Below are 12933 nucleotides of genomic sequence, written 5' to 3' on the forward strand. Positions count from 1 at the left end.
AGTATCTTGACCTGCGCTCCTTGTCCAGAGGCTATCCAGGATTTTGCCTGGAATGAAAATAAACCCAAGACATGCCAGTATGCGTTCGCAGGGTGGGAGTCCCCTTCAGCACAGACTCCAGCGACCGAGAGAGGTGGGTTTGTTGTGGTTCCATTCAATGTATCGTTTGCAGATGATGCCAAGCGTAGATAAGGAGCCGCCGAGCCCTGTCCTCTGTCTAGACTTGTGACTTTACAAGTGAAACTGGAATGATCACATCGCAAATCCATATGTGGAGGACAATTAAATAAACAACATGTTGTCCTCAATTGTATTTAACGAACAGGCCTCAATATAGAAACGCTTGCATTTGACCAACTGTGATTCTGTTGCATTACGATTTTTGAATACGCCATTAAAATGATAGCCTATATCAAATTGATTTTCTCTAATGACTAACGCGATTCCCTGAAAGATTGTGGTCTTAACTGACATCACTGTGATTTATTTTGGATGGTTCGAAATTCATTTGAGATTCTATAGGCCTATTATATCTCAAACGTTTTTCAGCCTGGCTACATAGTTTAGATTAAGCCCATAGGCTTATGGCAACGCAAAACCCCCATGAAATAGCCGTTTCATAAATACATAGTGATTTATTTTGTCCATTTGAAATGTCGGTTAATATTTGATTGAATTACTGCATCTATGAGATTTCACATGCAGAGTTCATTAGACATGAAACAGTTCATATGGGTTTATTACGATAGCCTACATTTTCGCATAATAAATATCAATAACTTACTTTTTCTTGAAAGGTTCCACAATCTGTATCCCATCCACTTAATTACAATATTTTACAAGGCTTGATTTTAAATCATCTCTAGAAATCATGCACATCTATAGAGTCATGGGTCTCCACATGGTCGCCACCCGACATAGGAAACTTACATAGATGAAACTATACAATTGTTGGCCACTATGGATAATGTTCTGATATGTTCATCATTACAAGCTAGCGACTCATAATAAAGTTGAATGTTTGTAGATATAATCCTCACGTAGGCTATGTCCAACCATCTAGGTAAGATCCGAGGCTCAGCCTCTGCTTTAGTTATAGCCCTTGGTTGTCACTGGCTGGTAACTTAAAATTCATCCGATCCTGAGCAATGCAGACAGGTCCCTCCGTGAACAAATGGTGCATCCTCATAGACAAATCCAGCGTTATTGTTCTTTAAATAAGATGAAATCCTTTTCCTCTCAAAGATGTTAACTAGCCAATTCTCATGCAGGGCACGCGGGCGCATGCTGGAGTTCGAAGCGTCACTGTTGGGCTGGTCTCACGTGTCCATCGGACTTGGTACCATGCTGTTCGGGGTGTCCGGTAACTGCGACGACAAGGAGGTCACATCACTGCCGGAGGAGTTCCCCTTGGAGCCCGATTCAGAAAAAGACACCTGCGATGGAAACGGTTGTTTTAATTAGCGTTTTTTTTCTCCCAATATTGCTTATTGCATATTTATATTGACCCTTATGTTTCGATGAAGTCCAATGCAAATATTAGGCCAATATGAATATTCATGTAGATCGACCAGCCTTCGAATTTGATGCTGAAAAGCATTTATTTAATTTAGAAATATTTGACTGAATAAAATCGCATTCTCTAATCTGAATTGAGATTGGCCATTCAGTGATCGAGTGGATGATATTTGAATAAACATACATTTATTGCAAAATTATCGTGTGTGTGTGTGTGTGTGTTGTGTGTGTGTGTGTTTGGGAGAGTGTGTGCCTACCAACTGCCTGAAGGCGGGCTGGTCCAGGTCACTCTGCAAGGCGAACTCGCTCAGGGCCTTCCAGGGGGGCTGGTAAGTCTGCACCTCTACTGGGTTTCCTAGGACCGTGTTGTCGTGTCGAATTGGACTGCCTGCCACCATAGGTGTACCCGTCAGCCCCTGAAGATTCTACAGATAAAATGTATCACAACAAACATCTCACCACCATCCATCTGGTTTTCTCAACATTCAAAGTGCAATATGGTCGGCAGGTACCCTAGTGGTTAGAGCATTGGGCCAGTAACCAAAAGGTTGCTAGATCATTCCCTGATCTAACAAGGTAACAATCTGTCGTTCTGCCCCTGAACAAGGCAGTTAACCCAAATAAACCCAAATAAAAATGTGTTCTTAACTGACTTACCTAGTTAGATAAAAATATGCCTTCATTACATTTAATTTCGCACGCCCTATTAAATAACACCTTTATTTTTAGTAGACCAAAATGTTTATGTTGAATTGGAATGTCTAAATTAACTTACAGTTTTATCGATGTGATGCTGTTGTTGAAGTTGCTTCATGAATATAGTTCTCTTCTTGTCTTTACAACGTTTGTTCTGAAACCAAACTCTGATGACCCTTGGGCTAAGACCGGTCATCTCTACCAATTGTTCTTTCATAAGAGCGTCTGGTCTTGGGTTGGCATTGTAACAGGTCCGAAGGGTATGAAGCTGCTTCTCGTTCAATACTGTTCGCACCCGAGTGGTTTTCTCTGACTGCTTGTGGACGTGGTTCCGATGAGGAGGCTGTCGGACTGACACAGGATCTGTGGGACAAATATTCAAAAGGAAATATCTTTGAAAATGTCATTTCCACTGACTGAGCCAAATTTAGAAACGCAACGAAAGGTAATCATGACTGCTGATAGATACACGTATTCTCCCTACTTCTCCCTAGCAATTACACAATCAAGGCAGGAGCATAGGAAACTCACGAAGAAAAAAACACAATCATAAAAAAACATCCACATTCCACAGTGAAGAGGTCCTCAACCAAAAAGAATAATCAAGATGATCATGTAATTTCGTGATAATTGATACGATGCTTTGGTAAACTTTAATTAAACAGGCTATACAATATATCCCTTCAAATACTAACTCAAAAACATTTTGTGAATTACAAATACAATTTAAAATGCTTCCCACATAACATTCATTTATTTTCTGTTGTAGAATCATATTTCGATCGACGTCTTTTATTCTCTCTTTTTCTAACTTCACACCTACAAACTCAAAACTTTCAGTATTTCAATTAACAAAAATATATCGACCATTGCACCATACCCCCTTTACACAGCCAAAATGTTACCTTATCGTTTTCAAAATAAACGAATTGACATACACTTTAGTCTAATAACTTTAACAACTTAATAGATACAAACAACACCCAATATGTTTAGTCTACCAATGAAAGTAATGTAATAAACCTATAGGCTTAAAAGTCTGCACACTTGATCAGTGAAAGGAACATTTTGCAGACATGTATAATAATAACTGTTATTATAAAAAAATATATATTTTACAATTATTATTATTATTATGCTATATCCTTTCGTTGTTATTAACCTTATTATTAATATTATACTCTCATTATTATTACCACCATTATTCGTTCACTGACCGGCAATATGAAAAGACCTGGAGAGAATATTTCCCGGACTAATGGGGCTTCCCGCTGAGGCCCGTTCCAGAAGTAAACCGTGATCAGCCCGACACAGCAGCTCCTCGTCCCGCAGAGAGAACTCATCCCCCGGCACGAGATGCCGGCTGCACACCGAGCACCTAAAACACTCCATGTGGTAAACGTTGTCACGAGCTCTCATCACCAGATCACTGCTGCAGAAGCCAATGTTACATTTTGCACATTTAATCCCAAATAATCTGAAAAGGACATAGGAACATTGGTCTCAATACCTTATAATGCATAACAAAAACATCCAATTTAGTCAGATGAAGGAGACGAATAGCCTACGACACAAGTCAACCTTTTATTGTATTTTTACCAAATAAACCAGAAACGTTGACTAGGTTGTGCTATTCTCTCTCATGTGGAAACTGTTTAGTGTCAACAAGCAGTCTGAACAATTTTTCATATATTTCCACTTCAGTAGGCCTAACTACAATTGTTTCACAATTGGGGCCTTTGGAAATTCCAAAGCTCTGAAATCACGTTAGTGAGGAAATTTAGTCAACTCCTACCTTACATAATCTCTTTTGCAGTATGTTTTGCCATCTCGGACGAAGCAAGTGCACGTCTCATCCAGGTACTGACTGCATTCCGAGCACTTCAGACACGCAGCATGCCACTCCAGGTCCGGGGCGACCCGCAGGATGTACTGGTCGTGGATCTGACTCCCACAGCCCACACACATTGCGATTCCAGACTTCTCTGTCGAATGCACAGTATATTAATGCTACCACCACCTACACCAATGTAATCACCAGATATACTCGCTAAATCCCCGCATGTTCGTCCAGTGTCCACTCTGCAGCATGCAACGGTGTCGTCCTGTTTTGTTATCCTTGTCATTTCCAGAACGAAGGGCCGTAGCTATATACCGGTATAACTAACCGTAGACCTAAGATGTATTCACATCACCATTTTCAGTTATCGAAATTGACCAATGCAACAAAAAAATCGTGAAATGTTCCAATAATAGCCCAATATTGTTAACGATCAATTCAATCTTAAATGTGCCTGGGTCAAAGTTAAAATACGGACACGAATGTTTACTTACTTTTGGAATGATCCCCCATATCACCCAAGAAAGAAGAATTTAATATAATATCCACCATACAGGAGGGATAGTGCAGGCCGATAGATTAAGAAATTGAGTGGAAGACTGCCCGGTCCCGTTCCTGGTTGACTGCTAACTTCTATTCCTCGATTGAGGTGGGAAGAGAAGAGCAATGTCCCACGCGCAGAGTGACGTCACATGTAAACCTGGACCTCTGTGCGTTTGGGGAGGGGGTAAACTATGCAAAGGCTTTGACTATGAAACAATAGACTACTTACTAGATCAGTGGTTCTCAACTGGTTTTTGCCTCCGGACCCAAATTGTTGGAAAACGATTTTAATGCTATATTGATAGTAAATGTACCAATTATATGATAAGGGAACAACAGTCCCACCTTTTCATTTTCAATAATTACATTTTGCCCATATTCTTGATGAATAATGCTAAACTCACTGGTTTGAGACCAAAAAAATCTACAAACTGCTAAATAGCGCTGCTAATAACTACTCTATTGAAAAGACTGTGATTAAAGAAAAATTGTTCAGAGGTTAAATTATAAAAAAACAAAAGTGAATTATCATTTCTACACACTTTAAATGCACGACCCACCGGTTGAGAATCGCTGTAGGCCTACTGGATCAACATAGACCACCTCCATCCGTGTTCTGTTGTGTCCAAGCCAGCGTTTTCTTTTTGTTTAAAAATCATGGAACAGGAAGAAAAGTTCTAAAGGTAATTTAAAGAAATTCGAAATTAAGTTTTGTAATTTTCATTGAAATGTGTTGCATAATATTGGGAATGATAAGAAAGACCCAAGACAAAAAGTCTAAATACTAAAAACTGTTTCATTTTCTTAACATAAAGAGATTTTCACACATATGTTGAGTGGAAAGTGTAACTTTATTGTTATGATTATGCTTCTATACTTATGATTGTGATAAGTATTACGGTGATGATAATGATTATGCAGACCTATTCATTTTTTATCTTCTTAATATTATTTTTTATTATCATTATTATTTTTCCTGGTGACAATACAAAAACGTATAATATGCATTGCGAAATCATATTGAAAGCCTGGATTTCATAAAGTAAGATTAGACAAGAGACCTCACAGAGAACCAGAGTTCTATGAGTGAGCCCTCTACTGGAAAAGACGCAGAAAGGTCCTTTTGGAGCAGAAAGGACCATTTTGTTGTTTCTGTTTTTAAATAACAGCCAAATTAGTTAGTCAATATTGTTATTTTGTCAATTTATACAAATCTAACAAAATCCCCCCCAAAAATAAATGAAGAAGCTATTTTGCCACGCATTCATTGAACTGACATTTATTAGACTACTCTGAATTTTGTTTTGGAAATGTATAAGTATAATAGCAAGATGTTCCCATTCTGAAATATTGTATAATCAAAATTCAAATTTGATTAGTATTGTCCGCATATATAAATCAAGAAATCTTTAGAAAAGATTGACCCTTTTCGGTACGTTTTAAGACACGTTTTGACATGGAAAATCCATACTTTTTTTTTTGCATGTGATATACACATTGGTTAAGGGATACGTAGCAAAGTGCACCATTTAACATTTGTAATGGATATCTTTAACATAACCAACAATTAATGCATGCCTGTTAATGAGGAAGTATGTGATGATAAACAATAGGTTCAATGGGTATGATTTCATCATTGTGGACGCACGTCTCCAGCAGCCTGGTCTCTTAGACTAGAGGTGACATAGTAAACGTAAATTCTGGACGCTCAAATTAGTCAGATATATCACGTTTGGTATGGTCACATAAGACAGATGGTTACTTAAGGCAAAAACGAAAGTAGGCTAGTTAGTCAGGTTGGATGGGTAGGCGATTAGCACGACCAAGAGGTGGCAAGTTCAAATCTCATCACTGACAACTTTAGCTAAGTAGCAACTTTTCAACAACATACTTCAACAACTTTTTGCTACTTTTCAACTACTTAGCATGTTAGATAACCCTTCCTCTAACCCTAACCTTAACCATTTGAGCTATTCCTTCCCCTAACCTTAACCTTTTTAACTAACCCTTCCCCTTCCCTAACCTTAACCCATTAAATTAACTCCTAAACTTAACACTAACCTCAAATCTGCTATCAGCTAGCTTGCTAGCAAAAGCTAGCATAGCTGCATTTTACGTAGAAATATATTAACTCACCAACATTAAAAACCCTAGCTAGCTATATTCATAACCATACAGGTATAGGATCATTTTTGTTTTATTTTGTTGTATTTGACTCCTGTAACAATAACAAAAGGCATTCAAATTGAGGTGTGAGAGGTCTTTCAGGTTGCATGCTATGAAATGTCCACTAGAGTGTAGTGTTGAGAATGTTGTGCTGATACTGTAAGCCTAGATGTTCATTTTATTGTATTTAATGGCTACACAATTACATATACAGTACCAGTCAGAAGTTTGGACACACCCACTCATTCAAGAGTTTTCTTTAGTTGTATTATTTTCTACACTGTAGAATAATAGTGAAGACATCAAAACTATGAAATAACACATGGCACCCAAAACCCTCACAAACTTTTACAGATGCACAATTGAGAAAATCCTGTCGGGCTGTATCATCGCCTGGTACGGCAACTGCACCGCCCGCAATCACAGGGCTCTCCAGATAGTGATGCGGTCTACCCAACACATCACAGGGGAAAAACGACCTACCCCCCAGGACACATACAGCACCCAATGTCACAAGAAGGCCAACAAGATAATCAAGGACAAGAACCACCCGAGCCACTGCCTGTTCACTCAGCTATCATCCGGAAGGCGAGGTCAGTACAGGTGTATCAAAACTGAGACCGAGAGACTGAAAAACAGCTTCTATCTCAAGGCCATCAGACTGTTAAATAACCATCACTAGCCAGCTTCCACCTGGTTACACAACCCTGCACCTTAGAGGCTGATGCCCTATATACATAGACTTGGAATCACTGGTCACTTAATAATGGAACACTAGTCACTCTAATAATATTGATATATTCCTTAATTGCCATTCTTTTACATTTAGGTTGTGTGTATTGTTGTGAATTGTTAGATATTACTGCACTGTTGGAGCTAGAAACACAAGCATTTTGCTACACCTGCAATAACATCTGCTAAACATGTGTATGTGACAACCTGATTTGATGTGGAATCATGTAGTAACCAAAAAAGTGTTAAATCAATCAAGATATGTTATATTTGAGATTCTTCAAAGTAACCACCCTTTGCCTTGATGACAGCTTTGCACACTCTTGCCATTCTCTCAACCAGCTTCTTGAGGTAGTCATCTGGAATTTTTATATATTTTGTTACCTTTATTTAACTAGGCAAGTCAGTTAAGAACAAATTCTTATTTTCAATGACAGCCAAGGAACAATGGGTTCCTAGGCAGTCCATAATTTCTTTAAAACAAGAAGGTCAGTCAAACCATCAAGCGCTATGATAAAACTGGCTCTCATAAGGACCGCCACAGGAATGGAAGACCCAGAGTTACCTCTGCTGCAGAGGATAAGTCCATTAGAGTTACCAGCCTCAGAAATTGCAGCCCAAATAAATTCTTCACAGAGTTCAAGTAACAGACACATCTCAACATCAACTTTTTAGAGGAGACTGCGAGAATCAGGCCTTCATGGTTGAATTGCTGCAAAGAAACCACTACTAAAGGACACCAAAAAGGAGAAGAGACTTGCTTGGGCCAAGAAACACAAGCAATGGACATTAGACTGGTGGAAATCTGTCCTTTGGTTTTTGGTTCCAACTGCCATGTCTTTGTGAGACACGGTGTGGATGAATGGATGATCTCTGCACGTGTGGTTCCCACCGTGAAACATGGAGTAGGAGGTGTGAAGGTGTGGGGATGCTTTGCTGGTGACACTGTCAGTGATTTATTTAGAATTCAAGGCACACTTAAACAGCATGGCTACCACAGCATTCTGCAGCGATACGCCATTCTATCTGGTTTGCGCTTTGTGGGAATATCATTTGGTTTTCAACAGGACAATGACCCAACACACCTCCAGGCTGTGTAAAGGCTATTTGACCAAGAAGGAGAGTGATGGACTGCTGCATCAGATGACCTGGCCTCCACAATCACCCGACCTCAATCCAATTGAGATGGTTTGGTATGAGATGGACCGCAGAGTGAAGGAAAAGCAGCCAACAAGTGCTCAGCATATGTGGGAACTCCTTCAAGACTGTTGGAAAAGCATTCCAGGTGAAGCTGGTTGAGAGAATGCCAAGAGTGTTTAAAGCTGTCATCAAGGCATATTTGATTTGTTTAACCTCTTATGGCTAGGGGGCAGTATTTTCACGGCTGGATAAAAAACGTACCCGATTTAATCTGGTTACTAATCCTACCCAGTAACTAGAATATGCATATACTTATTATATATGGATAGAAAACACCCTAAAGTTTCTAAAACTGTTTGAATGGTGTCTGTGAGTATAACAGAACTCAAATAGCAGGTCAAAACCTGAGAGATTCCTTTACAGGAAGTGGCCTGTCTGACCATTTCTGGAACTTCTTTGCCATCTCTATCTTTTACTAAGGATCTCTGCTCTAACGTGACACTTCCTACGTCGTCCATAGGCGCTCAGAGCCCGGGAAAAAACAGAATGTCGTCATCCCAGCCCCAGGCTGAAACACATTATCGCCTTTCTCAAGTGGCCGATCAAGGGACTCTGGGCTTAGGCGCGTGACCTGGCCGCCACCGTCTTTGTGATTTTCTCCTCTGTTTGCCGAAAAGGAGATTCCCGGTCGGAATATTATCGCTTTTCTACAAGAAAAATGGCATAAAAATTGATTTTAAACAGTGGTTGACATGCTTCGAAGTACGGAAATGGAATATTTAGAATTTTTTTGTCACGAATTGCGCCATGCGCGCGACCCTTCTTTACCATTTCGGATAGTGTCTGGAACGCACGAACAAAACGCCGCTATTCGGATATAACGATGGATTATTTTGGACCAAACCAACATTTGTTATTGAAGTAGCAGTCCTGGGAGTGCATTCTGACGAAGACAACAAAGGTAATGAAACTTTTGTAATAGTAAATCGGAGTTTGATCAGGGCTAAACTTGGTCGGTGTCCAAATGGCTAGCCGTGATGGCTGGGCTATCTACTGAGAATATTGCAAAATGTGCTTTCACCGAAAAGCTATTTTAAAATCGGACATATCGAGTGCATAGAGGAGTTCTGTATCTATAATTCTTAAAATAATTGTTATGTTTTTTGTGAACGTTTATCGTGAGTAATTTAGTAAATTCACCGGATGTTTGCGGGGGTATGCTAGTTCTGAACGTCACATGCTAATGTAAAAAGCTGGTTTTTGATATAAATATGAACTTGATTGAACAAAACATGCATGCATTGTATAACATAATGTCCTAGGGTTGTCATCTGACGAAGATCATCAAAGGTTAGTGCTGCATTTAGCTGTGGTTTTGTTTTTTGTGACATTATATGCTAGCTTGAAAAATGGGTGTCTGATTATTTCTGGCTTGGTACTCTGCTGACATAATCTAATGTTTTGCTTTCGCTGTAAAGCCTTTTTGAAATCGGACAGTGTGGTTAGATAAAGGAGAGTCTTGTCTTTAAAATGCTGTGAAATAGTCATATGTTTGAAAAATTGAAGTTTTTGTATTTTTGAGGAATTTGTAATTCGCGCCACGCCTATCATTGGATATTGGAGCAGGTGTTCCGCTAGCGGAACGTCTAGATGTAAGAGGTTAACACTTTTTTGGTTACTATATGATTCCATATGTGTTATTTCATAGTTTTGATGTCTTCACTATTATTTTACATCGTAGAAAATAGTAAAAATAAAGAAAAACCCTTGAATGAGTAGGTGTGTCCAAACGTTTGACTGGTACTGTAGGTAATATAATTATAATCAAGTTTGATGATATTAATAATAACAATAAATTATCATTATTAATGTTCCACAAAAATACCTACAGAATGTTTTAATATTTAATTTGTATGAATAATTGATGTTTATTATTAAAATATAGAAATTACTGATATATATTCTCTAATTTCTCCTTCTTTACAATAAATAATTAAGTGTCCACTTTGCCAATCAATGTATCCAAATTTGACAGTATCGACTGAAAAAATGTGGTCTCAGGACAATTTGTGTTTGAAGACATCATCCATCCTGTGTTTAATATTTCTTCCCTTTTCCCCTTATATATTGTAGTAGAGTTCCTAAGCTATTAATATAGTATCATGTTGGGGGTTAAGACAATGGGATGATTATGTAAGGTTTTCCAGAAAGCACATTTTCAATACTCACCCTAAATAATTACATTATTGCAAAGTACTGCATGATTTGTCATCAGATTATTGGTTTATTTGTTCAATATGTCTTTATTCATAAGACAATGTGGCAACATCAACCATTTCCTGAAAATCAAACTGTGAACTTGCATCAAACCTTACCTTTGGCCCAGTGCATCAAAAATGTGATTTTCTTGTGTTGCACATATATATTTACACACTATGAGGTTGGAATAATACTGTGAAAATGATAATGCCATTTTAGCGTAAGAGCTGTTTGAAGTCTGCCTGAAATTCCAGCCTTATTTGGTGGGATGGAGTTTTGGCCTGCCTGGTAAATGAGTTCATAGACCAATAAGAAAGAGAGTTCCAAAGCTCTCTGCCTTGTTTTCCGTTTCCCCTCCCCACTCAGACCACTCCCAGTCCTATCAAAATTCTTGCTTGAGAAATTGCTCTTTGCTAAGAAGCTATTTTTGTTTATTTTTGACTATTTTAATTGAAAACAATCATAGTAAGGTAATTTATTGTTATTTATTTATTTTATTTTACTCTTGTTTTACCAGGTAAATTGACTGAGAATACATTCTCATTTACAGCAACTACCTGGGGAATAGCTACAGGGGAGAGGAGGGGGATGAGTGAGCCATCTGGAAGCTGGGGATGATTAGATGGCCATGATGGTATGAGGTCCAGATTAGGAATTTAGCCAGGAAACCGGATTACTTTTACAATAAATGCCATGGGATCTTTAGTGACCACAGAGAGTCAGGACCAATTTTGTAGTTGCATAAATAGAGTAATGTTTATGATAACATCATTTTGTTTTGTGAATGGCTACTAAATCTTTATTTGTTACATGTTCATGTTTGCCATCCATCCCTGACCATGAAACTTTTAAATGAAACAACTTCATAGGCTGCCTATTTTGTATTCATCATTTATGTAGTTATCCATTAGGCCTAGATAGCCAACAGATGATCCCATTGAGATTAAAATTATTATTCCTCCTACAATAATTGATATATGTATTCATCACAATGTAGACCTGTCCCAATACTGCAATTAGGACAGAGTTTTGAGTTTTCGTACTGGTGCAGTTTCAAAATATTTGTGAAGGCATGATTCTTCATGGACATCATAGCACAAGATCGATTTAAGATAAGACTTAGCTTTTGCCTGGGTGGAAAGATGTCCCTTATCACATATCCTGTGTGGGTGCCGTTTGGCTCAGTTGGTAGAGCATGGCACTTACAACGCCAGGGTTGTGGCTTCCAGTATGGAAGAAAACAAATTATGAAAATGTATGCACTCACTACTGTAACTGGCTCTCGATAAGAGCATCTGCTAAATGACTGTAATGTGATATGGTCTAGGCTAGGGTTTCCCTAACTCGGTCCAGTCCCCCCGGAATGAAGTCTACTCATGTGGCCTAGGTAGGTAGGGTCTAGGCTACAGATTGGTTATCAAACATTATTTGGTGTGCATTGTCTTACTGGCTATACCCTTCTCATAGAACTTTGCCATCTACTCATTTAAATGAGTATGTTTACAGATCTGGGTTGAATGTATAGTTGTAAAAACTTTGCTGTTGATAATAGTATGTCGTTTTCCCTGTTGCCCACATCCATCTACCCAGTCATCATCATGCACCCAAGTGGTACAGGCAGGATCTAGGATGGTCCTCTGAAATACAACGTTATTCAACTGAGTTTTGAAACCCAGAGGCGCAACATCGCGAGACTTCCGGGAATACTTCGAAACAGACCAAGCAGACCAGGCCTAGGTTTGAGAAGTCAATGAGAGAAGTGGGAAAATGATTCCTTAGTTGTTAATTATCTATAAGTCTAAAAGCACAACCTAGATTCGAAACAATGTCTTAAGTAGTTGAACATGTCATTACTACAACCACCTGAAAGTGACAAACTGACATGTTTTCCTTTTCGTCAAAATCAACTTTATATGTAAGGAGTGCCTTAGATACATGCACAGTTTAGCGGAGACCATTAGTTAGACCAGATTACATGTTTCTGCGCATGAGTTTAAACTAGCCAACGTCGCCTTACTGTGTGATCAGGGATTTTTTAT

General features: G+C 38.7%; 1 protein-coding gene across 3 annotated transcripts; it reads right to left on the reverse strand.

Moving 5' to 3' along the window:
- Nucleotides 1-620: 620 nt before the first annotated feature.
- On the reverse strand, nucleotides 621-4697 carry LOC106573500 (insulin gene enhancer protein ISL-2B). 3 transcript variants are annotated; one of them, XM_014148599.2, is made up of 6 exons: nucleotides 4549-4697; nucleotides 4010-4199; nucleotides 3432-3646; nucleotides 2294-2577; nucleotides 1776-1943; nucleotides 621-1436 (listed from the first exon to the last, which is right to left on the reverse strand). In XM_014148599.2, the coding sequence occupies exons 1-6, from the start codon at nucleotides 4604-4606 to the stop codon at nucleotides 1320-1322; spliced, it is 1032 nt and encodes a 343-aa protein (XP_014004074.1). In that variant the 5' UTR covers nucleotides 4607-4697; the 3' UTR covers nucleotides 621-1319. The 3 variants fall into 3 exon arrangements, with proteins under 3 accessions (XP_014004074.1, XP_014004073.1, XP_014004075.1); XM_014148598.2 differs by having other exon boundaries at nucleotides 3432-3691; XM_014148600.2 differs by lacking the exon at nucleotides 4549-4697 and having other exon boundaries at nucleotides 3432-3691; nucleotides 4015-4199.
- Between the last annotated feature and the right edge of the window lie 8236 nt (nucleotides 4698-12933).

The sequence above is a fragment of the Salmo salar genome, chromosome ssa16 (genome assembly GCF_905237065.1).
Source record: "Salmo salar chromosome ssa16, Ssal_v3.1, whole genome shotgun sequence".
NCBI lineage: Eukaryota > Metazoa > Chordata > Actinopteri > Salmoniformes > Salmonidae > Salmo > Salmo salar.